General features: G+C 42.1%; 1 protein-coding gene across 1 annotated transcript in view; it reads right to left on the bottom strand.

Annotated features, from left to right (window-relative positions):
* Positions 1-5,219: 5,219 nt before the first annotated feature.
* Positions 5,220-24,495, bottom strand: part of PHF21B (PHD finger protein 21B) — a 67,150-nt gene continuing 47,874 nt past the window's right edge. The window contains exons 6-12 of the mRNA XM_037390590.1: positions 19,441-19,517; positions 16,535-16,589; positions 12,994-13,016; positions 11,451-11,609; positions 10,934-11,009; positions 9,883-9,986; positions 5,220-7,509 (exon numbers count right to left, since the gene is read on the bottom strand). Coding sequence (XP_037246487.1) covers positions 7,285-7,509; positions 9,883-9,986; positions 10,934-11,009; positions 11,451-11,609; positions 12,994-13,016; positions 16,535-16,589; positions 19,441-19,517 — 719 coding nt within the window. The 3' untranslated portion in view covers positions 5,220-7,284. The remainder of the gene's footprint in view (positions 7,510-9,882; positions 9,987-10,933; positions 11,010-11,450; positions 11,610-12,993; positions 13,017-16,534; positions 16,590-19,440; positions 19,518-24,495) is intronic.

Raw genomic sequence — 24,495 nt, forward strand, 5'->3', positions numbered from 1 at the left:
AGCACTGCTCAGCACAAAGCCACCGGACAGCTGATGTCAGATCAAGTCCCAACCCAGGTGAATTCACACAACCTGCGCTCAGCTGGCTGCGTCTCTCTCCTGCCCCCAGTGCTGGCTGGATGAGGCCCCTGGAGCCCCTCAGCCAAGACAGAGGGGAAGGGCAGTGCCACCCAGCACCGTCTCAGCTCTGCTTGGAGATCCGCAGACAAATTTCACTGGGAGAATAGAAAAACATGTAGAAAAATGCTGTGTGAAAAGCCCTTGGATCAACTGTTCCCATCAGGCTGGAGCCTCCTGGAGCCACATAGGATCAGATGAATAAGCCTTGCTGCTGGATGTGGCTAACGGGGCTTGGTAACATTCATGCCTGGGCAAACCATTTCCACAGGTGATGGTGATGGAGCTGCTGCCACTTCTGTCAATGGCTGTGAGGGCGAAGGGACATGCCAGGCTCTCCTTTCCCCTCCCAGCTTGACAATTCTACTTTAATGACAGACAAATTTTATTCTTTCAAAGCATGATGGGGGTGTCAGCTTGTTAAAAGAGGATGGGCTGGGCAAGTAAAACAGGGAACAAGGAACTTCCCAAGGTACCTTGTAGTCCTGAGTAGTATTCAAAGTCATGTGCAAGGTAGAACTTTTTTTAAAAAAAAAAAAATATAAAAGGCAAGTAGAGACATAAACTTGTTGGGACCTCTTCCAAAGTGTACTCAAAACATCAGCTGGAAAGCCATTAAATGTCCTTCATCTAGCCATGAGCTTAAGAGAAGCTGGATAAAACAGAGGAGCCGTCAGAGGCAAAGTACAAACATACCCATGTAAGCAAAAGCTCTCGCTGGGATGGCTTAGAAGTGCTTAGCAGTATCACACGGCATAGCACAGGGATTAGCTCCTGAGCTGCTAAGACTCGTGCTGATGTTCCCTAACACAGCTCTGCCTTTGGCACCTACCGCCCAGCACAGACGTGGAGTCCAGCATTCCACTGGCAACAGGGACGTGCTGCAGCAGCTGGCACCCATCAGGTGCTCAGTCCCACGACAAGGAACATCCCAAGCCACAGGGAAGCCAGGTATTTCGTTTCACCTGGCAAATTTGCAGCTAGAAATGATGCACCTTCAACCTCCTCCACACTTTAAGAATGGGACCCAGGAATAATGCTGCGATGATCCAGGTGGCACCTCCTGATAATGTGAACTACATGGTGGGACTTGGTTTATTTCTTGCAGTCATGAAGTAATCAAGGAAGATAAGAATGTAACAATAGTCAGTGGCTCAAAGCATATTTTTGTTATGATGCAATTTCAAAGGGTTAGAAAATTGCTGTTATGCACATGCACGTTAAATAGTAACATAATATCCACACCAGAATTTAATTTTTCTCAATTTGTTTCTTCATGCGCTTATTTCTAATGCCACCTTTTTTTAGTTAGCATTGTTTTTTTAACTAAGACAAAGCAATAATATTTGCATGGCCCAACAAAGCAGAAGTGGCCCTCAAGAAGCAGATGAAGACAGCTGGGAAGTGCTGCTGTGAAGGGACACGAAAGCCCATCAGGGTGAAGGACGCTCGTGGCCATGTCCGACAACAGCATGACCATTTCTTTTTCAGCAGCTACACTTAAACCACAGCCCTGGGTTTTAATAACACTGAGCACACTGGCAGCAGGACACAAAGATGCCCTGGATGACAGGGAGAGAGGTTTGCTGTGGTGGGTTTTTTTAACTCCTCTGGCACCACAGAGTTTGCCTGCGCTTGGCTACCAAGGGAGGAGGGCTCACCACCACTGGTGCTGCCCAGCACTTGTCACTCATGGCCTTGGAGCTTTGCTCACTCCCTTGCAGGGACACAGAGTCCCTTCCTGGGGCTGTGCACGTCTCTTGTTCTCTCTTCTGCTGCTGCAGCAAATCTCCCCATTTTGGAAAATGAGGAGAGTGTGTGTGTGTGTGTAGATGTAATTTTTAGGGAGGTGCTGGGCTTACTCGTGAAATTACTGTTTCAAGCCTCCTCAAATGGAAAATAATAAACCTAGCATCACTCTGATTTTCAGGCCGATGCTTTAGCCATGATTCTCGCTCGGCACCCTGGGCTGTCCTTACATTCCCTCCGGCTCCCTGGGAGGGGGGTAAGCATGCGGGAGTTCAGGAGTGCAATGAGTGAGCCAGACCACCCGCCCGCCGGCTGGCCCACCTCCCCTGCGGGTGATGGAGAGCCACAATCACGGAGCACTCCTGCTCCGCAGTCTAGCCACGACCGTAGCAGGGGGCAGGAGCACACATGATCAACGAAATAGTGCCGTTCCGACGCGGAACAGACAAAGCACAAGCACCAAGATGTCGTGGCGAAGTTTACATCTTGGCAGCTGGAGGACTGCTTTGTCGACAGCAACTGGATGGCTGATCAGCTGTGTTTCCAGCATGAATATTGAGGGGAAAGAGTATTTACTACTGCATCTCAAAGCCAAAGACGAAATGTGAAAGCAAATTAAAATTTTGGTGGTAACTGCTTAATGGGTGAGGCTGATAATCAAAGATTGGGGTGTAGCATTTCTGCTGCATTTAAACAGCACAGAAATCACCTGCAATCCACCAGTACAAATGCAAACAACTTCAAAGAGCAATGGCATAATTTTAATATTTTTTTCTCCTTATCACTAGCTAGAATCGTTATATGCTTGTGTAGGCTTTGTAGTATTTTTTTTCCCATCATGACAATTTAATTTTTTGTTTGCTTTTTTTAAGGGTGGAAGAAAACCCTTTCGCTTTAATGATATTCACCCTGGTGAACTTAAAAGTGGCTTACAGAAGCAGAGCCTGGCATTTTCTGTTTGCACCAGTCAGTCACTAGTGATTGATCTCAGAAGCCAAGCTTCATTTCCTAAGCAAAAAAAGCTGCAGTTGGCAAAACCTGATTAAAGTGAGTGGATTTTTATCTGATGTGGCTGTTGCCACTCATTTCAGTGTAATGCGTCTCTTTTCAACTACAGAGGAACCTGCAGAACACAGAACAAAAAGTACACATCAGTTTATAATGCACTATTCTAAAAGTGTAAGTGTGCCTAATAGGCCGTCAAACTGCTGGGAAACCAGCATGCTATGGGTACATCAGCATGTAGAATAAACTCCTAATATAGCTGTGGTAGAGTCTGTGCTGTCATCCTCACATGGAGGTCTTCTACTGCAAGAGAATCTGCTAGCTGGACTGATGCTACCGTGAAATTCACCATGCAAAAATAGCTGTCAGTGATCATGAACTGAATATAAAAAATATTGAGAGGTCCTGAGTTTGCTTCTTGATTTTTGAGCCTTTAGGCCAGACTGGATCCATTGTGGCTTCTTCTAGGAGTATGAAGCCCCAAAACATCTGAGATCCTGACAGAAACAAGCCATGCCTGTCCTCCTCATTCTGCTCACTGGGAAGGGCTGGCATCACTCCGTGTTACTTCCCAACATACAGAAGAGTTCCTTTTCCTCTGATTGCTGAGGAAGGGGAGAGCGTGAGAGAAGGAAGAGTAGGTGAAATTACATTTGAAGAGGTGCAAATATAAAACTGACAGGCTTCTGCAGACATTGTTTCATTCAAATGGCTATTTGCAGAGCAGCTCCTCTGTGAGATAAGTAATGGCATGTGAAAAGGTCCTACACACAGAAAACTGTGTCTGTTTATGTTAAAATAAGTCTGTCATGTTAAAATAAAGAGCTCTGAAGCTGTGAAGTCTGGCATAACTGGAAAAATAACTTTTGCTTGGAAGGGGAGGCTGGGAACACCATGGCTCCCAATTCTTCTCAAAGACAATGCCTGGTGCCACAGCAAGGAACACGAAGGCTACCGTGGCTCCTACAAATCTCCACCAAAACCTTAATTTAAATTACTATCAAAGATTAAAGGCTAGCACAAGGTTACACTCACTTGCAACCACATTAATTATTAAGGCAACACACAGAGCTCTGTAATTGGCTCCTGTCTGTTAGCACAACACTGAATTTATAGTTTAGGATGGCAGCAGAAGGAAGATGATGATGATGATGATGATTACATACCATTTCTGGTTTCCTGGTTTGGGGGAAGGGCATCTTGTAAAATTGGAAGTAATGTCAGGAAAAATCAGGCTGCCCTCCCAGAAGCAGAGGCCAGGAGGGAGAAGGGGGCATCCTGGCTGCAGGGGAAGTGAGGACGCAGTGCTGAGCTCCCCCTGCTAACTGCAGCCTAAAATTAAATGGTTACACTGCCAGCAAGTGAAGACAAGGCAACCCCACCACAACCAAACAAAAAATCCCTTTTCCCCCATGCCTGGCAAAAAACCACCAACCATGCCTCTGCGTAAGCATTAGCTGCTGTGATAGGTTTTATGCAAGTCTGATGTTGCCTTGCTTTCATTTGACTCCTTTTATCGGGAAGTTCTGTCCCTTCCACTGGCCAGAAATCAGACAGCTCCTGTGAGGGACCTCTCTCGTTCTTTACTGCGTTTACAAAGTGATTTATAAACAACTTTACAAAATGGGCCCACCACACATTTGAAGAGCAGCTGGAAGTGCAGGTCTGAAACCCAAGCCCACGGGTCTGCCGGCTGTTGTTCTGCTGCAGCCGGCTGTGTGTCCTCGGGCCGCAGCAAGTCCCTCCCCAGTAACGCACCAGAAGCAAAGACCACGCTGTCTGCAACATGCACAAAAGATGTAAAGAGCATGTGCAAACAGCTTGGCTGATGCACTGCAGCCCTGTGGCAATCTTTTTGTGTCTCAGAGCCCTAGCCTTGCTCCTGAGCTGGCTCCGCTCATCTCACTTTGGGTCAAACCCACTGCAGTGTTTAAATCCTGGTGAAAACTTAAAAAATGCAACCCACAAGAGATGCAAGAGGAAAAGGGAGAGATCTGATGTACTGCCAACATCTCTGCTTACAGATCTGGGAAAGACTGGGATGGGAAATTATTCCAAGAGGTAGGAAGCCAAGAAGGGGAATGGACAGGGTGCCCCTGCCTGGAGACATGATGGCCTCAAGGAAGAAGCCATCTTACTGAAAGAAGGAAAGCAGAAAGTATTGTAGTCGTTCTGGCATTGTTTAAACCTGAAAACTGAGGGGGGGGGGGGGGGTGGAGAAAGCAGCAGCGGTGCCTTTCCCCCCTCAGCCAGAGTCTGGTGGGGCAGGGGTCACAGCAGCGCGCCCTGGGCTGGCCACACAGCATCCCCACAGCAGCGGGTATCACCACCACAACGCCGTTAAATTGTCAATCAAGTTTAATGCATCATAAAGAAGTAAAACTACATTGGCATATTTAAGACAAACACTTTTTTTTCTATGCACACTATCCACTGGACAGTCCCCTTTTCAAAATAACTACTTTTAACAGTCCAAGACAGTTCTTCAGAAATACTTCACATATTCAACCTTCCACCCTTTTCCTTTTTTTTTTCATTTGTCTGAGAAGGAAAAAAAATCATTAAACCTGAAAACATTTACATCGCAAGCCACGTTAGAATGCATAATTGGCATACAATAACCAATGTATAACAATTGTGTTTTACTTAGTTCACTTTGTTCATCAATAAAAGAATATAAAAATCTTGTTCAACCGAGTGTTGTGTATTAAAATAGATTTGTATAGTACTGCACAGTTTCTCCCGGAGTTGTGAAAATGGTTGAAGGGACCATGTGCTGCCTAGTGATGGGCGACGGAAAAAGCCAGTCCCTCGTGTGGTTTTTTTATTTATTTATTTAAAAAAAAAGAAAAAAAAAGATATTCGGCACCATGTGATATGCTGATGTGAGAGACTAGCCTTGTGTCATGCTCTGGTGGCTTCTTGCTTTCCTTAAGTACCTGTTGTGCTAATTGACGGAGAACTCATAAATGACAGAGACGATGGCATCTGGTGTGCGCTTGTGACTTTGAGAAAAACCGGGGTGCCCATCACTACCTTCCCGGGGAGGGCTGTGGCCTGCGGAGGGGCCAGGCAGACCCTTGCAGTATCAGGAAGACTAGCTAGTGAAACAAGCAGGCGCACTGGGATTTTCTCAGGCTAATGCTAAACGCTTCCCAAATGTGCTAAAATCAACCAAAATATTAAAAAGGAATCAAGTTTCAAAAAAAAAACCCCAACAAACCCTTTAAATTTTCCATGGCCTGTCCCTCCCCCAGAACTCTTGATATTATCCAGTACGAGAAACAACCCCTTGAGGCAGGTTTTTTCTTTTTCCTGTACCATTTCAGCAGATATTTCTGCAAGCAAAAAATAAAAGTAATAGTAATAAAAAAATCACGTTACATATCTTTAACAATAAAAACGCAGTACAAAAATGTAAAGTTATCTTTTTGGCATATTATCTGTACTGGCAAGAAAGAAAAAATGGAATATTTATTTGCTTTTTTTTCTTTAAAAAAAATTTCCAAAATGAACAAAAAAGAAAACCCCCAAAATAATCTCTTTAAAAAATGAAACCCAACCTGCCAAAGATATCCACTATTATGGTTTATGCTAAATCTTGCACAAAAACTCCATGAGAAAAATACACCGATAGCAAAATAAGTAAAAAGGACCTGCAAAAAAGTAAGGAGTTTTACAGTCATACTTTTTTAAATACTTCGGAACGCATATACAGAAGCATCAGCATGAAAATACTTCAATATTTTACTAGAAACGCTAACTTCATACAGTTTCTTTATTTAAATATCTGCAATTCTCAACTCTAATAATACTGAAAAAAACCCAAACGGATCTTTTGTTTCGAAGGCTCTGTGAGTGTCCGTGACGCCGTTCTGGTCAAAACGGCCCCATCTCCAGGTCACCCAAATCCATGGGGCCAACTTTGTTCCTCTGATAAGAATCCATGTCGAGTCCTAAGCAGTTCAGTTTCTGGTGATCTCACCGATTTCCCTCCCACGTACAGCTCTCAGCCCAACTACTTCTCTACTAGCTCACTAACTCTTTGCATTGAAAAATTCCCCCTTAAAGCAGAACTGGAAACCTGTCTGCCCCCCACAAAAGGATATCCCGCTTCCCATCGGCCATACTTCCTCCGTCCATCCTCAGTCATGAATACATTAAGGCCAACATAACAAAAAAAATCTCATAAGCACTGAAGGTCTCGGCAAATACAAAACCGCAGCTCAACCCGCTCCGTGGGAACCTGCTGCCACAGTGACCTACAAACTGGACTGATTGGTTTGCAAGTTTCTACGCGTACCAAAACGGAGATCGCTCCTTCTCTCCTTTGTTTCAGTTTAATCTCTCCTCTGCGCATGTGTATAAAGTTTTTTCTCCCCCCGTTGCTCTGCGCTCCAGCAGCCGGCTCTGTCAGTTGTTACCCTGTGACTGCTGCAAGGCTTTGTGCATGGCAGCCGAGGCAGGGGAGGGTTTGATCCAGGGGACAGTTAGCAGGGAGGAGGTGGTGGTGGTCGTCATGGTAACCTGAATCATCTGCTCGTTTTGTATCAGTCTAATGAGGGTTTTGAGACGTTCCAGTGATGACTGAGTCCCTTTCTGCTGGGCCAACAGGCTGGTTTTTAGCTCTAAGCATTTCTGTCAAATGAAGAGAAGGGGAGAGAGAAGGAAAGACTGAGAGTACATTCAAATTGGTGTCAAACATCTCTGCAAACATCCTTTTGTGTCTTGAGTGCACATCCCACTCAAAGGAAGTGTATTCTCCTTTGGGGATAGCAAAACCACAGCTTAACGAATGGAGTAATCACCAGTGCTGCACACACTGCAGCAGCTGTCTGAGGTAGATACCCATCCCGGTCCAAACGCATTCAGAGGACATTTCTGACCTCAGCCTGTAGACAGCCTGGCAGGAATGCCTTCTGCGCTCCAACGAGATTACTGGCACAGGATTGTAATAGCTGTGTTACTGGAAAGTACTGAAGGCACCAGTGAGGTCTCTAAATCTTACCGAAAGGTATTGATGAACGCTTGAGGGATAAACCTCACCATGGAGCGTTTTGTGCCTGCCACACATTTTGGGAAGTCATTACTGTGAAGATAAGTTGGTATCTCTAAACATGATGTCAATATCTTTTTGGCAGAAAACTTGATCTAAGACACTACTGTTATACCACTGCAGCCACAAGAAAGCCTTTTTTCTATGGGGTGGCTAAACTGCACCCCAGAATCACTTGAAATATTTCAAACCCACATGAAAATGAGCATGAGGGAAGGATCCAGACAAAGGCATCCCAAATCTCCCTCTTCCCCAAGAAGAGAAAAGGAAGAATCAGCAACTCTCCCTTCCCTCCCCAGCTGCGCACCGCTGCAGCCAAGATCCCGCTCTTCACATTGTCACCCAGCCTGCGAGGGACCGTGTGGCACGCCAGACCCCTGAGCCCATCTGCTAGATGGAAGGGGACAGTGGCCTCCAATATCTCAAACCTCCTGTTTTCTCTCGGTGGGCACAGGGGTCTGGCACAGCTGGTCACTAGGCTGTGGGTGGCTCCTCTGTGGCTGTGGTCCAGGCTGCCCAGGGCAGCGGGGTGATCCTTCCATCCTGGGGAAGCAGGAAAGGCTCACATGAAAGTCAAGTTGTTTGAAAAGCACCAGTGTGGAGCTGCTCAGAGGTTTGTTTAGACAGATGAAATCTCAGGTGGAGGATAAATCATGTTCTGTTTTTACCAAATAATACCATTCCACCTGTGGTGTGTATGAGTGTTCTCTTTAATGTAAATCTCTGTTAAGGCAAATGTCAGAAATGAAATTGCTCTGTGCCGGAACACCTTTAATTGCTTTTCTCCTTTCAAGTGGATATATATCCAATAAATATAATCACTGGCTGATATTACCATTTAAATAAGACAGTGTTGCCCACTGAAAGAACCTGATTCTGCTTAGGTAGAAATCTTACTGATTTTGACAGCCCTGACATACACCATATAGCTGACTGCATCCCTAAACGCTTTTCTTCTTCTGAACACCTCACCCCACTGCACTCTCCTACCTACAAAAGATATTCCATACCCCAGAGTCACTTCTTCATACATATGTGCGTTTCATTAGTGCTGATGGTGGCTACACACACTTACAGGGAATATTCCCCACTGTGATGTCTTTTAATAAGTTATTGCTTTTCCTTCCACTGTATTTTAAATGTGATAAATATTTTAACACACCTCCTCTGGATAACTGCAGTGGTACAACAAATAGTGACCAGTTACTCCTGCGGCTGCCACTCTGATTTTTCCAGGGTAAGGAAATTTCAAATATTTATCGAGATTGCCATGCAAGCTACAGCTACCCCTCGAGAGCGGGCCTGAGGTGAAGTAGCCCCAGATAAGTTCCTTCAGCCATGGAGGATAGGAATTTACGGCTCTGAACTCAACCCATTCATTGCTGCCAGACTGGTCCTTATAGCATGGTATGCACGGGAGACATCTCCAGCCAACATTTAGCTTTGAAATGAGTTCACAGAGAAAATGATTGTGAATCCATTTCCAGTCATGAAAAGGTCGTTGCACCATTCAGAGCCTGAGACAAATAAAGATGGTTATTTCTACCTAATCTCAAGAGTCTTGAGCTAATGGAGAAGCAGCTACCACTGGAGGACACACTTGTGACTAAACTTTTAACCTGAAGAAGTGCCTTAAAGCCACTGAGTAGATCAGAACTGTGTATAGCACTACGAGGAAGGCAGCCATGGCTATTTTGGGGTTTGGGCGGGGTTTTTTTTTTTGTGTGTGAAACAGGAATTCAGGCGATTTCTCCTCCCCAGCCTGCCAAAGCAGCTTGCTTTTGTGCATAAAGGAAACCCACGTGTTTTTCCTCAGAGAGAAACAGATTCACAGTTGAACATCTGTAGCTTGGGAGCATAAATCATTTTCTAGCCACAAAATACCAGTTTTTCAGGCATAAATTTTTTTAAAACATCTCTGCAGGAGACTGTATGTCCCCAGCCAGGTGTCCTACCTTCACTGCATTGTTGAGAAGTCGATCTTTTTCTTCTAACTGTCTATGCTCACTCTTCAGCTCACTGCTTCTCTTTAATAACTTTCGCTTCTCTTCTTCTTTGACTGTGGAATAATAAGATTAAGGATGCAGAAGTTAAGAATAGGACATATGGCAAAACTGTGTCTGACAACGGAAAGCAGAAACATGTATTTTGAATAGTAAGTTTCAGGTCTCATTAGCCTTTTGTCAGCAGGTAAAACCAAATAAATCTGAAGTTTCTGCTTGCATGCATGCGTCTACATCAACAGCTAGCGCCCAGGACAACCCAAAAGCTATAGTGCACCTTTGAGATGATCTAAAATTAATCCTTGGACCACAAGTGGTCCTGGAGGTCTCCAAGAAAGAGGTGAATGGTGTTTAGGAACAGGTCAGCCACCTGGAATGGCAACAGTTAGCAACCCTGGCTGAAAAGCACAGTCATAACAGTACCAGACCTCTGCAAAGCTCCTTACAAATACGATCTAATGCCCCAAACAGCCCGCTGTAAGAGTGCAACAGGGAACTAAAAAAGAGTAATGGTCAATGCACAGATATCATATGACATTTTATACTAATGACTACGATACCAAATAATACTGAAACAATTAGGAGCTGATATTGCTGTAGTATCTGAGACATCAGTCGGGCGTCACACTACATACCCCATGACCTGGCTACGCTAGCCTGACTGTGTCTCTCTGCCTCCCAACCTGATATGATTCTCAACCCTGTTTTCAGCCCTGCTCCCAGGAAGGCACCACTTCGATGATAGCCTCCTCCACAGACTGAAGTTCCTGAGAGATCTATCTCAGCTTCCTTACAGAGGGAAGACAGCGAAGGAGCAGACTGACAGGAAGGGGAGAGCGAGTGATCCGTCCTTCCCAGCCATAGCCCCTTAGGGCTCTTGGTTTAATAATGCCATCATCCCTGGTAGCGTGACACTACCTTAATATTAGTGCTATGAAGGACTCAAATGGCATCACCTGTCACAAGCAGGGAATCCCTTGTCAATAGCTGTGTTAATCCCTACCTGTTTTATGAGTAACATAGGAGTGAACAATAGCCAGAGTTCCAGTCCATGGCGCGTTGTCATCTTTCTTTAACACCTATAAGCCCAGGAAACAATAAAAAGTTAGGATTCCACAAAGATACACGTGATTTTTTTTTTTCTCCAGCCTCACAGCTCTGCAGGACCAGATCTAGGGTCCTTGTCTCAGAATTCACAAGCTGAAAAATAATGAGAGAATAATTTGAGTAGCTGCCTCTATTGGGGCTTATTCCTTTACACACCACTATCAACAGCATTACCAAACAGTACTAAAAGGGGGTTACAAATCCTCTGCTTCTTGTTGCCGTGGCCAGAAGACATTCTTCAGGCCCTGACTAGCAGATCTCTGTGCTGTCAGGAGTGTTGGCTGCTCTGGTCTCTGCAACTGCATACTAGAACCTTAAGCTGTGACCATAGGTTAGATTAGTTTAGTTATTTACACTAATTCCAGGTTTCTCCCATTTTCTTTTCTTGGTGTGCTATGTCCCCTGTAGCTTACCTTCTGTTGGCACTTTGGACAGACCCAAACACCCTTGGGGGCAGTTTTGAGAGGCGGGTCCAAGCAGCTGAGGTGATACGCTCTGGGACACGTGCCACAGGGCTGCAAGTTAACGCCGCGCTTGCAAGCAGTGCAGTGTTCGTCATGGTGGATCTCACTCTGCAAGAGAAGAAGACGGATGGCTTGAATAAAGTCAATCCATTGAGAGCTTCTCTCTATACAGCATTCAAAGCCTCTATTGCAGCAGACAGGCTCATTCAAACACAAGATCTAATTATCAAAACGACCCTGGCTGCTGTAGAAGATGACAGAAATAATGGTGTATGATAGCAACAAATACAAACAGAAGAGCCAGAATCAAGTTCCATAAATTGAAACAGATAGATAAGTAAAACCCAACTAATCAAACACAGGAGGGAGTCGACTAATATAGCCAGCTTGTGACATAGGAATTATTTCCCTTGTTTTGATAATGTGTCACTCCAACACATGTATCACCATGCACAGCTCTATTCTGAAGCGTGGGTCAAAGACAATATGCAGATCAATTGTCCTTCAAGTCCAAAGCAGAAGGAAGGAAGCAAGAAGTTGTTTCTGGGGGAAAAACACAGTTCCATGTATTATGCCCATTGCCTCAAAGAGCAGCTAGGAAAACAGTACACTCAAGTACAACCTTTTGCTACGTACCCTCTTTTGTGAACTCCTCTAGAGGACTCCTCTGTCCCTCTGTTCTCCCTGGCACTAATTGTTCTCTGTTCAGACTTGCTCTGACAACCTTTTTCCAACAAGACTGATTAGTACTTTGTCTGAAGCAATATATAAAATGAACCAAGACTCATCAACAAAGTTACAATGTCATGTAGTAAATTGCTATGCTAATCTGGTGGCAATGTTAATTACTCTTTGTATAATTAAGTGCATTTTAATAAAGGAGATACTGATTTTGAAACTCATGGCTGGTGGTGAATCATTATAAAAAATCCTAAATTTTCCTAGTGCTTTTCCAGGAAGGAGAATAATCATTTTGTACCTTTGTTAATTTCAAAAGCATATTTTCATTTTTAGGGATTTTAATTATAATGTTTCCCGACAGTTTTAGTCAGGCTTATATCTTGAATTCTAACTCTTGCCTGTCAGAAAATCACTCTCCAAAATATTACTCTTTAGAAATTACCTGCTCAAGTCTTAATTTAAACCTCAATGTAAAGAGATTTAAGCTATATAAACTAGAATGGTTATTAATTTTTCTTAAAATTTTCATTAAAACCACAAATCTGGACTAGCAATTTCTCAATCAGTGGATTCTAAAATGGGATTAAACTCAAGCCTTGCATATGAAAGCCCAAGAGTTCATCTTTTTTAAATTCTAACTTAGAAGCTCACAGATTTAGTTAACTGGGAAAGGTTTCACACAAGCAGGATGAAAGGCAAAGAGCCTACTGCAATTTTGTACCCTGACAGAAACCACAAGAATCAGAAGCAAGCACTGAAGTACATGGTGATGAGAAAGACAGTAGTAATACACAGATTTTGCTACACATACCTTCCAGAATGGATCCTCATTTGCTAGCATATGAAAGAAGGGCAGAGAACAGATTAACGGGAAATACATACACATCGCTGCAGTGAATGCTAGTTCTCAGCTATGGGAGTAATTTTAGTCAAGCTGTGACACAGGAGATCAGGACATTGGCAAAATTAATGCAGGCAGGAAAGAATGCAACAGCAAGCAGTGGAATTAGCATTTGAGATTAAAAAAATTTGCATTGCAGGAATCCCATGTCCAGAGGTCTGATGCTAAAATGTCAGTATGAGAAGCACATTCGATTCCAAATTTTCAGAAATTTTCATGCGGAGCTCCTCTCCACATGCCAGTAGTCAAAAAATCTTTCTTAAGGACTTCAGCCTGCTGGGCCTGAACCAGCAAGGCACTTAAGCAGGAGTATGAAATTGGTGCCACTGACTTACCATTAAACACATGTTTAAATGTTTCAGCTGATTCATGGCCAAAATGGTCAGCTACTGTGTGAGTGAACTTTATGTTATCATCAATTCTTTACCATCAAACTACTCCCACCCAAAATGCCAAGGTTTTCCGACCTTTTGATGAACTGAGTCTGTAGCAAATGCATTCACAGCCCGATAAGAACAAGAAAGCTCACTAGAATGCAGGCCAAGCCTTTCATAAAAATATTTGTGAAATTCATCCACTTTGGTCCAAAAATAAAACCCCAGAAAACGTTAACAGCTTTATGGAAACCAGAGCGGATTATAATTTTTGCTGCTGATTTGTAAGTGACTGGTGCACCTGTCCCAGTGACAAACAGCTGATGGAGAGGCCTTTCTGTGGATTAAAGTGGAGACAACCAACATATTTCTGTCCTTCTTCAGCTCCCCCTCTGATCACAATGGGCAAATAGCTGCTCCAGTGTGACCCCTCATATGCAGACCAACCTGGGAGCTGCTTTCTGCTGTTACACACTCATTTTATACACTGACATACGCATACACGTGAAGATGTAGGCACATTCAGACCTCACACACATGTAGAAAGCGGAACGTAAGAATGAAGGCACAGCTTCACCAGAGTTAGACCAAAGGCTACAAAGCCCAGGATCCTCTACTAACAGCATCCAGTGCTGCCACTAGTGCACAGAGGGCAAGAACAGGGCAAGCACAGAGTAAATTTTTCTACTCCAGAAGTATCCTTGCAGACACTAGGAGTTTATGGGCTTCCCTAACCTGGAGTTTGCATCTTCATTTTTGTATTTAACAGCCTTAGACAGACTTTTTTCCTTCCATAAATCTACTTTCCCCAACAATTGTAACATTCTTTGGCAATGAGTTCCATAAATAATCACAGACTTATAAAATGTGTAGATGTCACTTCATATACACAAATACACATACAGAAAGCCACCACGATATGACACCATGATTACTCAGGGGATATAAATGTTATTCAGATAAACAGAGGCTTGATAATTGAAGAGTCTTTTCTACAAATGATACATGTCAGGGGATGTGACCTCATTTTAGGTAAGATATTTTCAGATAAATGAATCCTGATTAATTGACATTTTGATCAAAATTTACAAGAATTGTTCTCTTCTGCCTTTCTGGAAATGTCAGTTGTTTCCTCTCCTTCACAGGGATTTTTTTTTTTAGTTTATTTCTCTTTTCAGCTCTCTTCTACTATAAAGTTTTGAACATTTTAAAATATGTCCACTTCTTCCTTCTAGTTGCTGAAAAATAAAACTGAAGACTTAATTTTATAAGAGAAGGGGCAGTCAGCTCTACATTGAAGGTGGACAACCACATCAGTGCAGTGCCAAGCTCCCTAGGACGGCGTCTGTCTTCAGTTCACAGCTTGCATGGCATCTAGCACCATGCTGCCTGCTACGTGTAGCTAACAAACCCCTACAGAGGTGGAGGATTCTCCTATGAAGGAGTCTAGCTTAAAATTGTCAGAATATGCAGAATCCCAGCACAGATTCGGGATGCTGGAAAAACCCAAAGACACAGGACGCGAAGAGTAATTAACAATTAAGAGAACCAAGCAGCTCTGAGACAGCCTCATCCCTGGAACTCTGTCACTTGCCTGCTTCCTTTGCACATAAAACGGGAAACGTGGCAGAAAGAAGGTCAGAGATAGCAAACCTAACTTAAATGAAATCCACCGAGGGGCTAATGGCATGGCTTGCTAACACTGCCATTCTATCCTGTTTTTCCTCATGTGTTTACATGGGAAAAACAAGTGCTATGATAAGACAAATAATAAATTATAATTTTAATTTTGAAGATAAAATGAAGGCAGGAGTAATGTTCTTTCCACTGGGGCTTATATGAGCACGGGTTTCTGTTAAGAGGCATGTCATCATAGCTGTTTACCATGTAATAACCTCTTTTGTCCTCTGAGACCCTATGCATTAGAGGCATATTGTAAGTAGGCCAATTGTCTGCATCTAGCACATGATGTTTGGAAGGCAGAGAGAAGCCCCGCTGCATTTCAGCTGGTGATCCTGTGCTGCAGGAATTCAAGGCAGGGCCAAGAAGGTGACTCTCAAGCACTAAACATGCCACTTGACAGGGATATCAAGCAAACGCTAAAAAACCATCAACATTTCATGTCTTAAAAATTACCCCTGTGAATGCTACATATACATTTGCCTTAGAAAAGGCCTGTCTTCCCGTATCTCTCTCTAATGCACAGCAGCAGAGCCTAAGTTATAAAGGCAACACAAGGGCAAGGACATAATCACATTCCTTTACTGGCTTTCTCTCCTCTTCTGAAAAGCAACTCAAGCTTCACACTTTCTCTTAAAATCCTACATTGGCCTTTTCTGAAGAATTAAACTGCACTCAAAGTTCTCTGTGTTTCATCTCCCACCTCCAACTCTTTGCCTTTTCTTTATGTTGCACATTTTTCCTGGAACGGGCTTCTTCACATGAGTTAATCATCATCATTCCCCAAACGGCTCCTCTGAGTTGTTCATTCTCAAGGCATTTATCATGAAATTTTCAGCATCTGAAGTTCTTACAAATACAAGATTGGAAGGCATCTTCAAGGCCATCAAATCTAGATTTATGGCTGCAGCTCTTGTAGTCAGAAAAATTGTATGGTTTTCAGCCATTGTTTTTAAAGCAAAAGGCACCGTAAATTTCTAGCCCTTGAGGACATTCAGCCGTTTCATAAACTGATGAAAAGAGGCAAATAAAAAGCCCAGAATAGTAATTATTTTTTAAATCCCAAATTTTCAACATCTATTTTTAAGCACCTGGGGATGGCAACACTGTCTTCTTCAATCAGTCCTCTCACTGCATGGTGCTTGCAATACCAGAGATCAGATTTTCTACTGATTGCAGAGACTTTGGATCCATTTCTACACAGTTTTGACCTTTAGTCTTCTCCTTCAATTGTTTTTGCAGGAAAACCATCTATTTTCACTGCACACTATAAAGTGCAGGGACCTTACACAAAGGAATGCCCTATGTTACCCTGGCAGTAATTCATATGAAATCCCACTAATAAATATTTAACATGTCATTACAATAGTAGTGTATTCATTTGAAAATATGCTTACCTCTTGTTGAAAGGAACAAGGGGTTATTCAAATAATTTGATGCAAGGCGTTTCCGCTACAAAGGAAAAGAAACCAACCACAGTGTCATTGAAAAGTGCTCTGGTGGTCTTTTACCATTTCATATTAGCATTCTCCATGAGCTTCTCCCATACATGCCCAGCTATCCAGAAGCCAGTTCTGCAACTTAGAATATTCATTGCTAACCCCTGAGACAGTCATACAAACAGTTGAATTCTTACCTTTCTAACAAGTTCTTCACAGAGCTGTGCATTAGATTTTTTTAACGAGAGAAATGCAGATTTGCAAATATAATTGATTGGGTTGCAGGGTCTGTTACAGAGGTTGGTAACAGCAAAGCAACAGCCACAGTAACTCCAAGCCTAGCAGATAAACAACGTCCATAAGGGAAAAATTGTGTAATAAATTGTTGCTGTGAGATGACATCCTTATTTGCATACTTAGAAACGGTGATGGACTTCCCACCTACAGAAGAACATCATTACCTTCTGTGACACCTGCCTACAGCTCGTAGGAACATATTTTCATCTGCAAGCTATGTATAAGGGCCTAAGAAAAGTATTTCTCTTCAGAAGTTAATGTGTATGATCTCTAGGAGCTGGCGGCGATTCCAGTCTGCTGAAGTCACTAAAGGTTTTTCAAACTTACAAACACAGACCACTGGAAACCTGACTGAGATGTTTAACTAATGTAATGCAGCCCATCACCAGCTTGTCAGATGGTGAAAGCTGCTGGTCACTAGCAAGCCAGGCTTCATTAACAGTCTATCTAACCCCTAATTGTTTCTCTGAGTCATCCAATACTTGTACGGCAGGACTGGAAACAGTACCATCTTCCTCCATTAGATGTTGTTAGATTCTGCTTGAAGGAAAATTAGAGGGGTTTTGCTAATAAATAATTTATTCTGTGGTGAGTAAACTTCTCTTACACACAGGTGCCTGCCAATCTGTTAATGAATTTTGAATAGAGGTTTTTTCTTTCAAAAAATCACCATCCTGAAACTTAACTCTTTCCTATGGAAAAAAAAAAAAAAAAAGAAAGAAAAGAAAAGCAAAAAAGAAAAAAAAAGCACTACTGAGGATGGGAAAATAGAATGGTATTTCAATTTTTTTTTACAGAAAAAAACCTTTGCAAAGAAAAAGCACAACAGTCAAGTGAAGGCATAAGATCGTGATCACATTTTTGTAATCAAGGAAGTTAGCATCACCACTACAGATGCTGAGCTCCTGCCGTTTTGAGGGGCGTTGGCAAATAAAACGTCTAATTTATATGCAATTTCTATTTAAACAATCATGAATTAAAGATCATTCAGTAGACTAACCATAAATTAAACTGCACCAAAATGCCTGAAATGCCACAAAATACCTCAACTCACTGATTAGCAAATCAATCTGAGCAGCTAATTGATCAGAGAAAAACCATCTGCCTCCATTTTACTTGAACAGCATTCCCCATGGTCAGAACTTAATGACAACTCCTAATGAGGACACAGCTGATCAGCCACAGGACTCTTTCACAGACATTTCTTTCTCCATGCCGTCTTTCACATCAGGATCTGCTTTTGAGAACAGATATAATGAGAAGTATGAACTAGGGGTGCAGCAGATGACCTCCATCACCTCCTCCATCCCTGCTCCAAGATAATTGAGTTTCTTATGAACACCGATCACACTACAGCCACAAAACTCTGCTGCCAGTATTTTAATAAACTCAGGACAAAAAGGTCTAAGAGAAGACACTACCAATTTAATGGAAGCAAGGCTAACATACCGACTAAGGTTCCTATGTGTTAAATACTGAATATATGGACATCAGCATTTTCTCTGAAGAGGTCGCTAGAGAAAAGTTGTGGAATTCTCTGAAGAATTCAAGTGTCCAGAGCTGCTCTGGAGTATAAAAACCTCCAATACTTTCAAAAAAAGAACAATGAAGCCACTAAACTAGCTTGACTACAGTGGTGGGCTGCTCCTTAGCCTCATCTGTCTGCTGTCTGCCAACATAGACAGAAAGCTGAAATGTTGGCATACCAAAAATTCTGCATCGCTTCTACCAAAATAAAGAAAAATCACTTTCTTTAGGATTAAAGAACTCAGAACACAAAGAAAGCTGGCTTACATGGGGAGCTGGCTGCAAATCAGTTCCATTCCTGTAGGAAGTTCAAATAGTAACCCCAAACTGGTGAAATTTTAAAGGTGGAAATTTAATAAGCTGAATAAATGCATATATGTCAGTTCAGAAACAAATAAAAAAACAATTTCAGAAAAAGTTAAGTCTATTTATATGCTGCTTTTACACTAGGTTTGTGATCTAGTATTATCTAGGACCAAATTATGCTACTACTACAAATGTAACAGTGTAAGTGTAACAAACAACAGAGATTATCCAGAGCATATTATTTTTAATTATGCATTATTATATTTATTATGCAGGCTTCCATACCCCCTGCAGAGCACACTGATTCTTAAACCAACACATCCCTTTTATGAATATCACTAATAAAAAAAGCAAAGTTCTCTGTTTATTATTTGGCACATAGGGAAAGAGAAACAGCAATGCCAGTTTGAACATCGTGCAGCACTTCTGTTCTTCAGTTCTGACCTAAAGGGACTGTTTGCGTGGGTGAAAGAGTAATTAGGTCCCACATTTATTTAGTCCTTTTGGCCTTTATTAAAACTAAGACAAATTCTAGTTTGGAGGAAGTGATATTGTGGGGAGAAAACCTGTTGCTTAGCTACTGAGATGAGACCTTTTCTTTCTTTTCCACATCAATATCTCTTTACAAGTAAATGTGTGGTTCAGCATGCGTATATACTTTTGTAATAAGCAGCACTTGAGCCTTTTATTGATGTGAAATAGAACTGTGGTACAAAAAGTGAATGATAAAGTACCTCTGTTTCCAAGAGTCCACTGTAGGCTGGATTTGCTGTGCTTCTTCTCTTTCTTTCCTGACGCTTGCTCTGGATTTCTGTAACCATGGGAAGAAACATGAATTGTGCGTTTCTCATTCATCAGGGAAAAATGTAGATCTAACTTGTTAAGCAAGATGCTCTCACCCTCAACCCCTTGGGCTTTGTGTTCAGTTTCAGCTTCTAAAGTATAATTGGGTTGCATCAGCATTGATATTTGCTGCAGTTCAAGGCTTGACATTAATAAGCTTTTCCTTGTAAGATTCAGAACACAAACATTTTTAAATTTTTTTCCTCCTCCAAGGTGGACTTCTCCTGCCCTACAAGATTTTTATTATGATCCCTTCAGACACATATACAGCAAGCATCAACAGAGAGCTTTCAAAATACTATCAATGTCTGGTATTAACAAAAATGAAGCATTTAAAGCAGTTAAACCTTGTAATTCATATCAGATGAAAGCATAGAGATCCTTTTAAATTTACTTTACATTGCTTTTCCTCTGTGGAGGTTAGAAAAAGCACAGTCAGAATGGCATGGCTAGATTCAGTTCTAACTAGGGCATGATGATTTATCCATTCAAAAATATACAACTTCATGATCCTGAGTATGCAAAATGTTGTAAAGAGCCATACATGTATTTATGTCACTAGAAACTGCAGTGCAAATACAGGCTTATCGAATTGCAGTCCTGCTTGGAAAAGGGTGAAACACAAGAGAACTCCCTTCCACTAAACGGTAACACCTATTCAAGTCGGGACTTGCTGAGGACTGCATTTAGCAACAATTAGCTGTGTGCAAACTTCTGTAAACACACACAGAAAGAGTGAGCAGAGTCCTCAACCACTGAAATCTGCAAGCTTAATGCTACTTTTATCTGAGCTAGGATTTCATTTCCGTCATACGAAATTTATTTTTCCAACCCTTGACATCAGTTCAGAATGGTGACATTATTACAGCCAAGTATTTTAGATCCTAGTTCTTATTTTGATAATAAAGTAAGAGTAGGCATATTTTAGCAAGAAGAGCGCCCCAGCATCCATACCATGGCATGAAGTGTGCACAGCTGGGCTAATGCTCTATTCCAAAATGTTTCCTACATGAATATTTTAAGGCAACGTTTAGATTCTGCACTGAGGTGCCAGAGGGATCTTGTTAGTCTAAATGCCCCCGCGATGGTGATATCTCCATTCTGTCTTGCTCTAAGTAAATCTCTTGGAATATGAGGAACTGGCAGGAGCACTAGCTCTTCAGCCCAGAGGACCAAGATCACACCCAACGGAATCTCAGGACACCACCTGGTTCTGCAGAAAGCCTGGCACCTTTCACCAATGCCTGAGCTAAAGGGGTCTATCTCAGAACACCCTCAGTGCCAGAAAATGACCTTCAGGATACTGAGCACTATCTCCCACTTGTAATCCAACAGTAAGATACAGTCTGGCTTTCAGGATGTTTACAATACATGGCAACTGGATTCCCAACACATAGTTCTGGTTTCTAGGCACCTTTTCCAAATGTTGATCACTTCCCCACAGGGTAAAAGGGGCCACATACCACTTTAAGCGTTCCTTCAGTAAATGGCACTGGTATTGTCAGTGTCTTGGACACGGTGTCCCTAGACACACGGCCAACACTTTGCATGGATTTTGTACTGGCTTGAGTTCCAAGAAATTGATTTGAAACTTTTTATTCACAAAAGACTACTGGCTAAGCCACCACTCTTGGAGTGATGAATGTATCAGAAGGAAACTGGATAGACGTGAGAAGCAGAAGAGCAACGACTTGGATATTCTGGCTGGGTTTTCCCACTGGCACAGGAACATGTCACCTCTCACACTCAGAAGGTGTCTCCTCCTAGGGCACTTCAAAGAGTCTGGTGGGTCTGTATTCACAGTCTGACATGAGTTAGACATATGGTGCCATGTGACTCGGGGAGCTATACAGAATCTCACTACCGAGAAATGTGTGATCCCAGGCTGCACCGAGACGTGCAATAGACAGCGTGACTGCAACCGCTGCCAGCATCTTATTAACATCCTTGGTCCTACACAGACTCCAAACCAGAGGACGTTGAGTGGGTAACAGTTCTGTCCCACTGTGAAAGTGATTACCATGAAACGTTTGTCTGGCTGTGCTGAAATCTCCGTCCTGAAGCCTCCAGAGTGTTTGGCATCCTTCTAAAGGGAACCGGGCCTGAGCAACAGGGTAAGTGCTAGATACAGATCCAGCAGCCTGCCACAGAGCTGCCAGAAGAGAGACAGTTGTGCCTGATGTCAGCATCAGTTCTTGCAAGAGGAATGCTCTCAAGACCAAAGGTGAGAGAGGTGTCACAACAGAGGAACCGTGTGCCTTGATGCTGACAAAGAAGTGGAGGATGTGGCCCTTCACTGACTCTTTACTTTGGTGTCAACAGCGTGAGCTAGAGCCCTAGTTCTTGCAGCCAGGCTCAGTAACCCACGCGAGGTGGATCTGGGGCTTGCAGCATCTCAGCACCCTTGTGGCAGCATAGGGAAAAAACTGGAGCGAGGGCAGCCCGGGGTTTGTCTTTCAGAAGCGGTCGCAGGGATGTATACAAGATGGTGACTTTTCACTGGTTCAGAAAGAGAAACAAAGAATTCAACACAGGAGAGCTTTCTGCGTCCATAACTGGGGCGAGTGTCTTCACAAGAGGACTCTGATGGATCTGTATCTCTCTGCCCTTTTGGGTGCCAGGTTTAAGGGAGATTTTCTTTGGAACATGCTCTCACCAAGGCAACAGAAATATTTGATGGAGTCTGAATCACACGTGGTAGACACCTGGAATGCAGCTTTGGAAGAGGCATTGCTATGGTACAGAGATAGAAGCTGGCTGAGGGGGGGGGGAAGGTAATAGTTGTGGGAATAGATGGAAATAAAGAGAGAGAGAGAAAGTAATGAACTGAAACAGCTCTAGATGTACTCCACCCTATGCAGCCAGCAGGGAGGGAGAGTACAATGTCAGCACTTTATTTATGGAACCTGAGAACAAAAAATATCCATGCTTGTGATATAAGGAGTATGTACATCTAAGAGTGTATCTGTCAATAATCACATCAAGGTAGAACAAAGGATACAGTGGTATACTATCTTTTTGTCAGTTGTTACTCCTGCAATTATTTTGCACAAAATTTATTGCGACCACTTCAAAATAAGGCTTAATAAAGCAAAAATAAATTTGTTTTAACTGATTGAAACATTCCAGTAAGCTAGGTAGAAATATTTCAGTGCTTTTATTTGATACAGTAAAACAAGATGTGCATTTTCATTTTGAGAATGACCTGAACTAAAGAATTATTTTAGTTTTGCTTTCTGTCTAGGTTTTTTTTGTTTGTTTGTTTGTTTTTAACACAATGGTAGGTGTTCTAATAGCCTAGAGAAAGAGATTTAATATGTTACAGCCATGCACTGCATCACAGAATTGGGCTATCTTACTTCTTATTTTGTTAATTTAAGAGATATAAACAGAAAAAAAAAAAACCCTCTAAACTGTATGTTTGACAGAGATGAATAAATTTGAAGATAGCTTTGTGTTGGAGGCAAAGCTTCAATGAGTTCCTGCCTTCATCAATAAATGCTCTGTATGGTCATTCTACGAGGCCCGTAATGACAATTTATTTTCTGGGAAAGCCATACCTTGCAGAAAGTCAGTCAGTGGAAGCAGCTGTGTTCATTTACTGGTAAAAGCCTCAAAAGATGCCTAATACTGGGACTCTGCAGAACAGAGCTCTTTTCCCACTAAAGGGGAAAGATGCTCCTCTGGACATCAGGTGGAAAGACTTCTAGGCTGATAGAGAAATCCATATAGAAGTGGATCATAGCCCTTCACCACAAAATTAATGAATAAAATGAAGAAAAGCAGTAACACTGTGAATTAATGATACTGAGTGAATAAGCTTTTAATGACCCAATCTTGATATAGTTTAATTCCAAAAAACGTGAAACTGAGAAATGCATTAGAAGTACTAAAATAAACTGAACTGTGTAATGACCACTGCTTCCTGATAAATAGCAATGGCTGATAACCGTAAATATGACATAGCACTAAAATAATAACCTTTAGCATGTGAAAGCTATAAGGGTATTTTTGACAGTTGTAATCACCAATACTCATGAAGAAATACCCTTTCCATGGTAAATAGCTCTTGGTGGGAGCCATTTAGTTAATGCTAGTAGGAATATAAGAAGTGAATTTGTCTGAAAGAATTGATTCTGCAGGATTAGCATCGTAGCAGTTAGGTTCAAAATGTGCGTCTCTGCACTTACTGTAGAACAAACAGAGCAAAGCAGTACTTGGCATTTTGAACATAAGCATTAATTCCTCACAAACAATTTATTAGTTCCAATAAAATCAAAGGGTAAAGAATTATTTAAAATTAAGTTCTCTCTGTTGTAAGCATAATTTTCACTTCAGCATAATTTCAAGTGTTGTCCTATTTTCTTGAGACAAAGAAAACAAGAACCAGTCATCATTTGCACTTTTTGGATTGTAAATCTCCTCCCAAAATTGCTGAAGCTTTTTAATTTCCATTTCAATCCATTACCATTAAGGGATTAAAAAGGCCGATGGCTTAAAGTTTCTTTAAACGGCTTTCAAATTCTCAGTCACTGGGACATTACATGGTTTTCTAAAATGCAGATTTAAGGAGGAAAAACACTGAAAAAAGGCAACAAGACCCAGAGAAAACCTGCTGCATGTATTGAGCAGACCTTACAGTTAGGTACAGTTAGTTCTCTCCCTAATTCATAACTTCTTTTAAAACCAAGGAACAGAATCTCAGTAAAAAGAAATCAAGGTGTAAAACGGTAGATCCCTCTTGAGTCAGCAAGGTATCTAAGCATGTGCCGAACTCTAAAGCACATAAAACTTAAACGCAGTGCACTGGAAATTCCTAGGTATTTTGCTAACAACAGCCCATGGGATGGGTGGTAAATGTCAACTGATAATGTTTTTTGTGGTTGAGAATCATTGCCAGCTGACCAAGATACCAACTTTTTCTCCTTATACCAGTGGAACCACCC

This window comes from Falco rusticolus, chromosome 5 (genome assembly GCF_015220075.1).
Source record: "Falco rusticolus isolate bFalRus1 chromosome 5, bFalRus1.pri, whole genome shotgun sequence".
Lineage (NCBI taxonomy): Eukaryota > Metazoa > Chordata > Aves > Falconiformes > Falconidae > Falco > Falco rusticolus.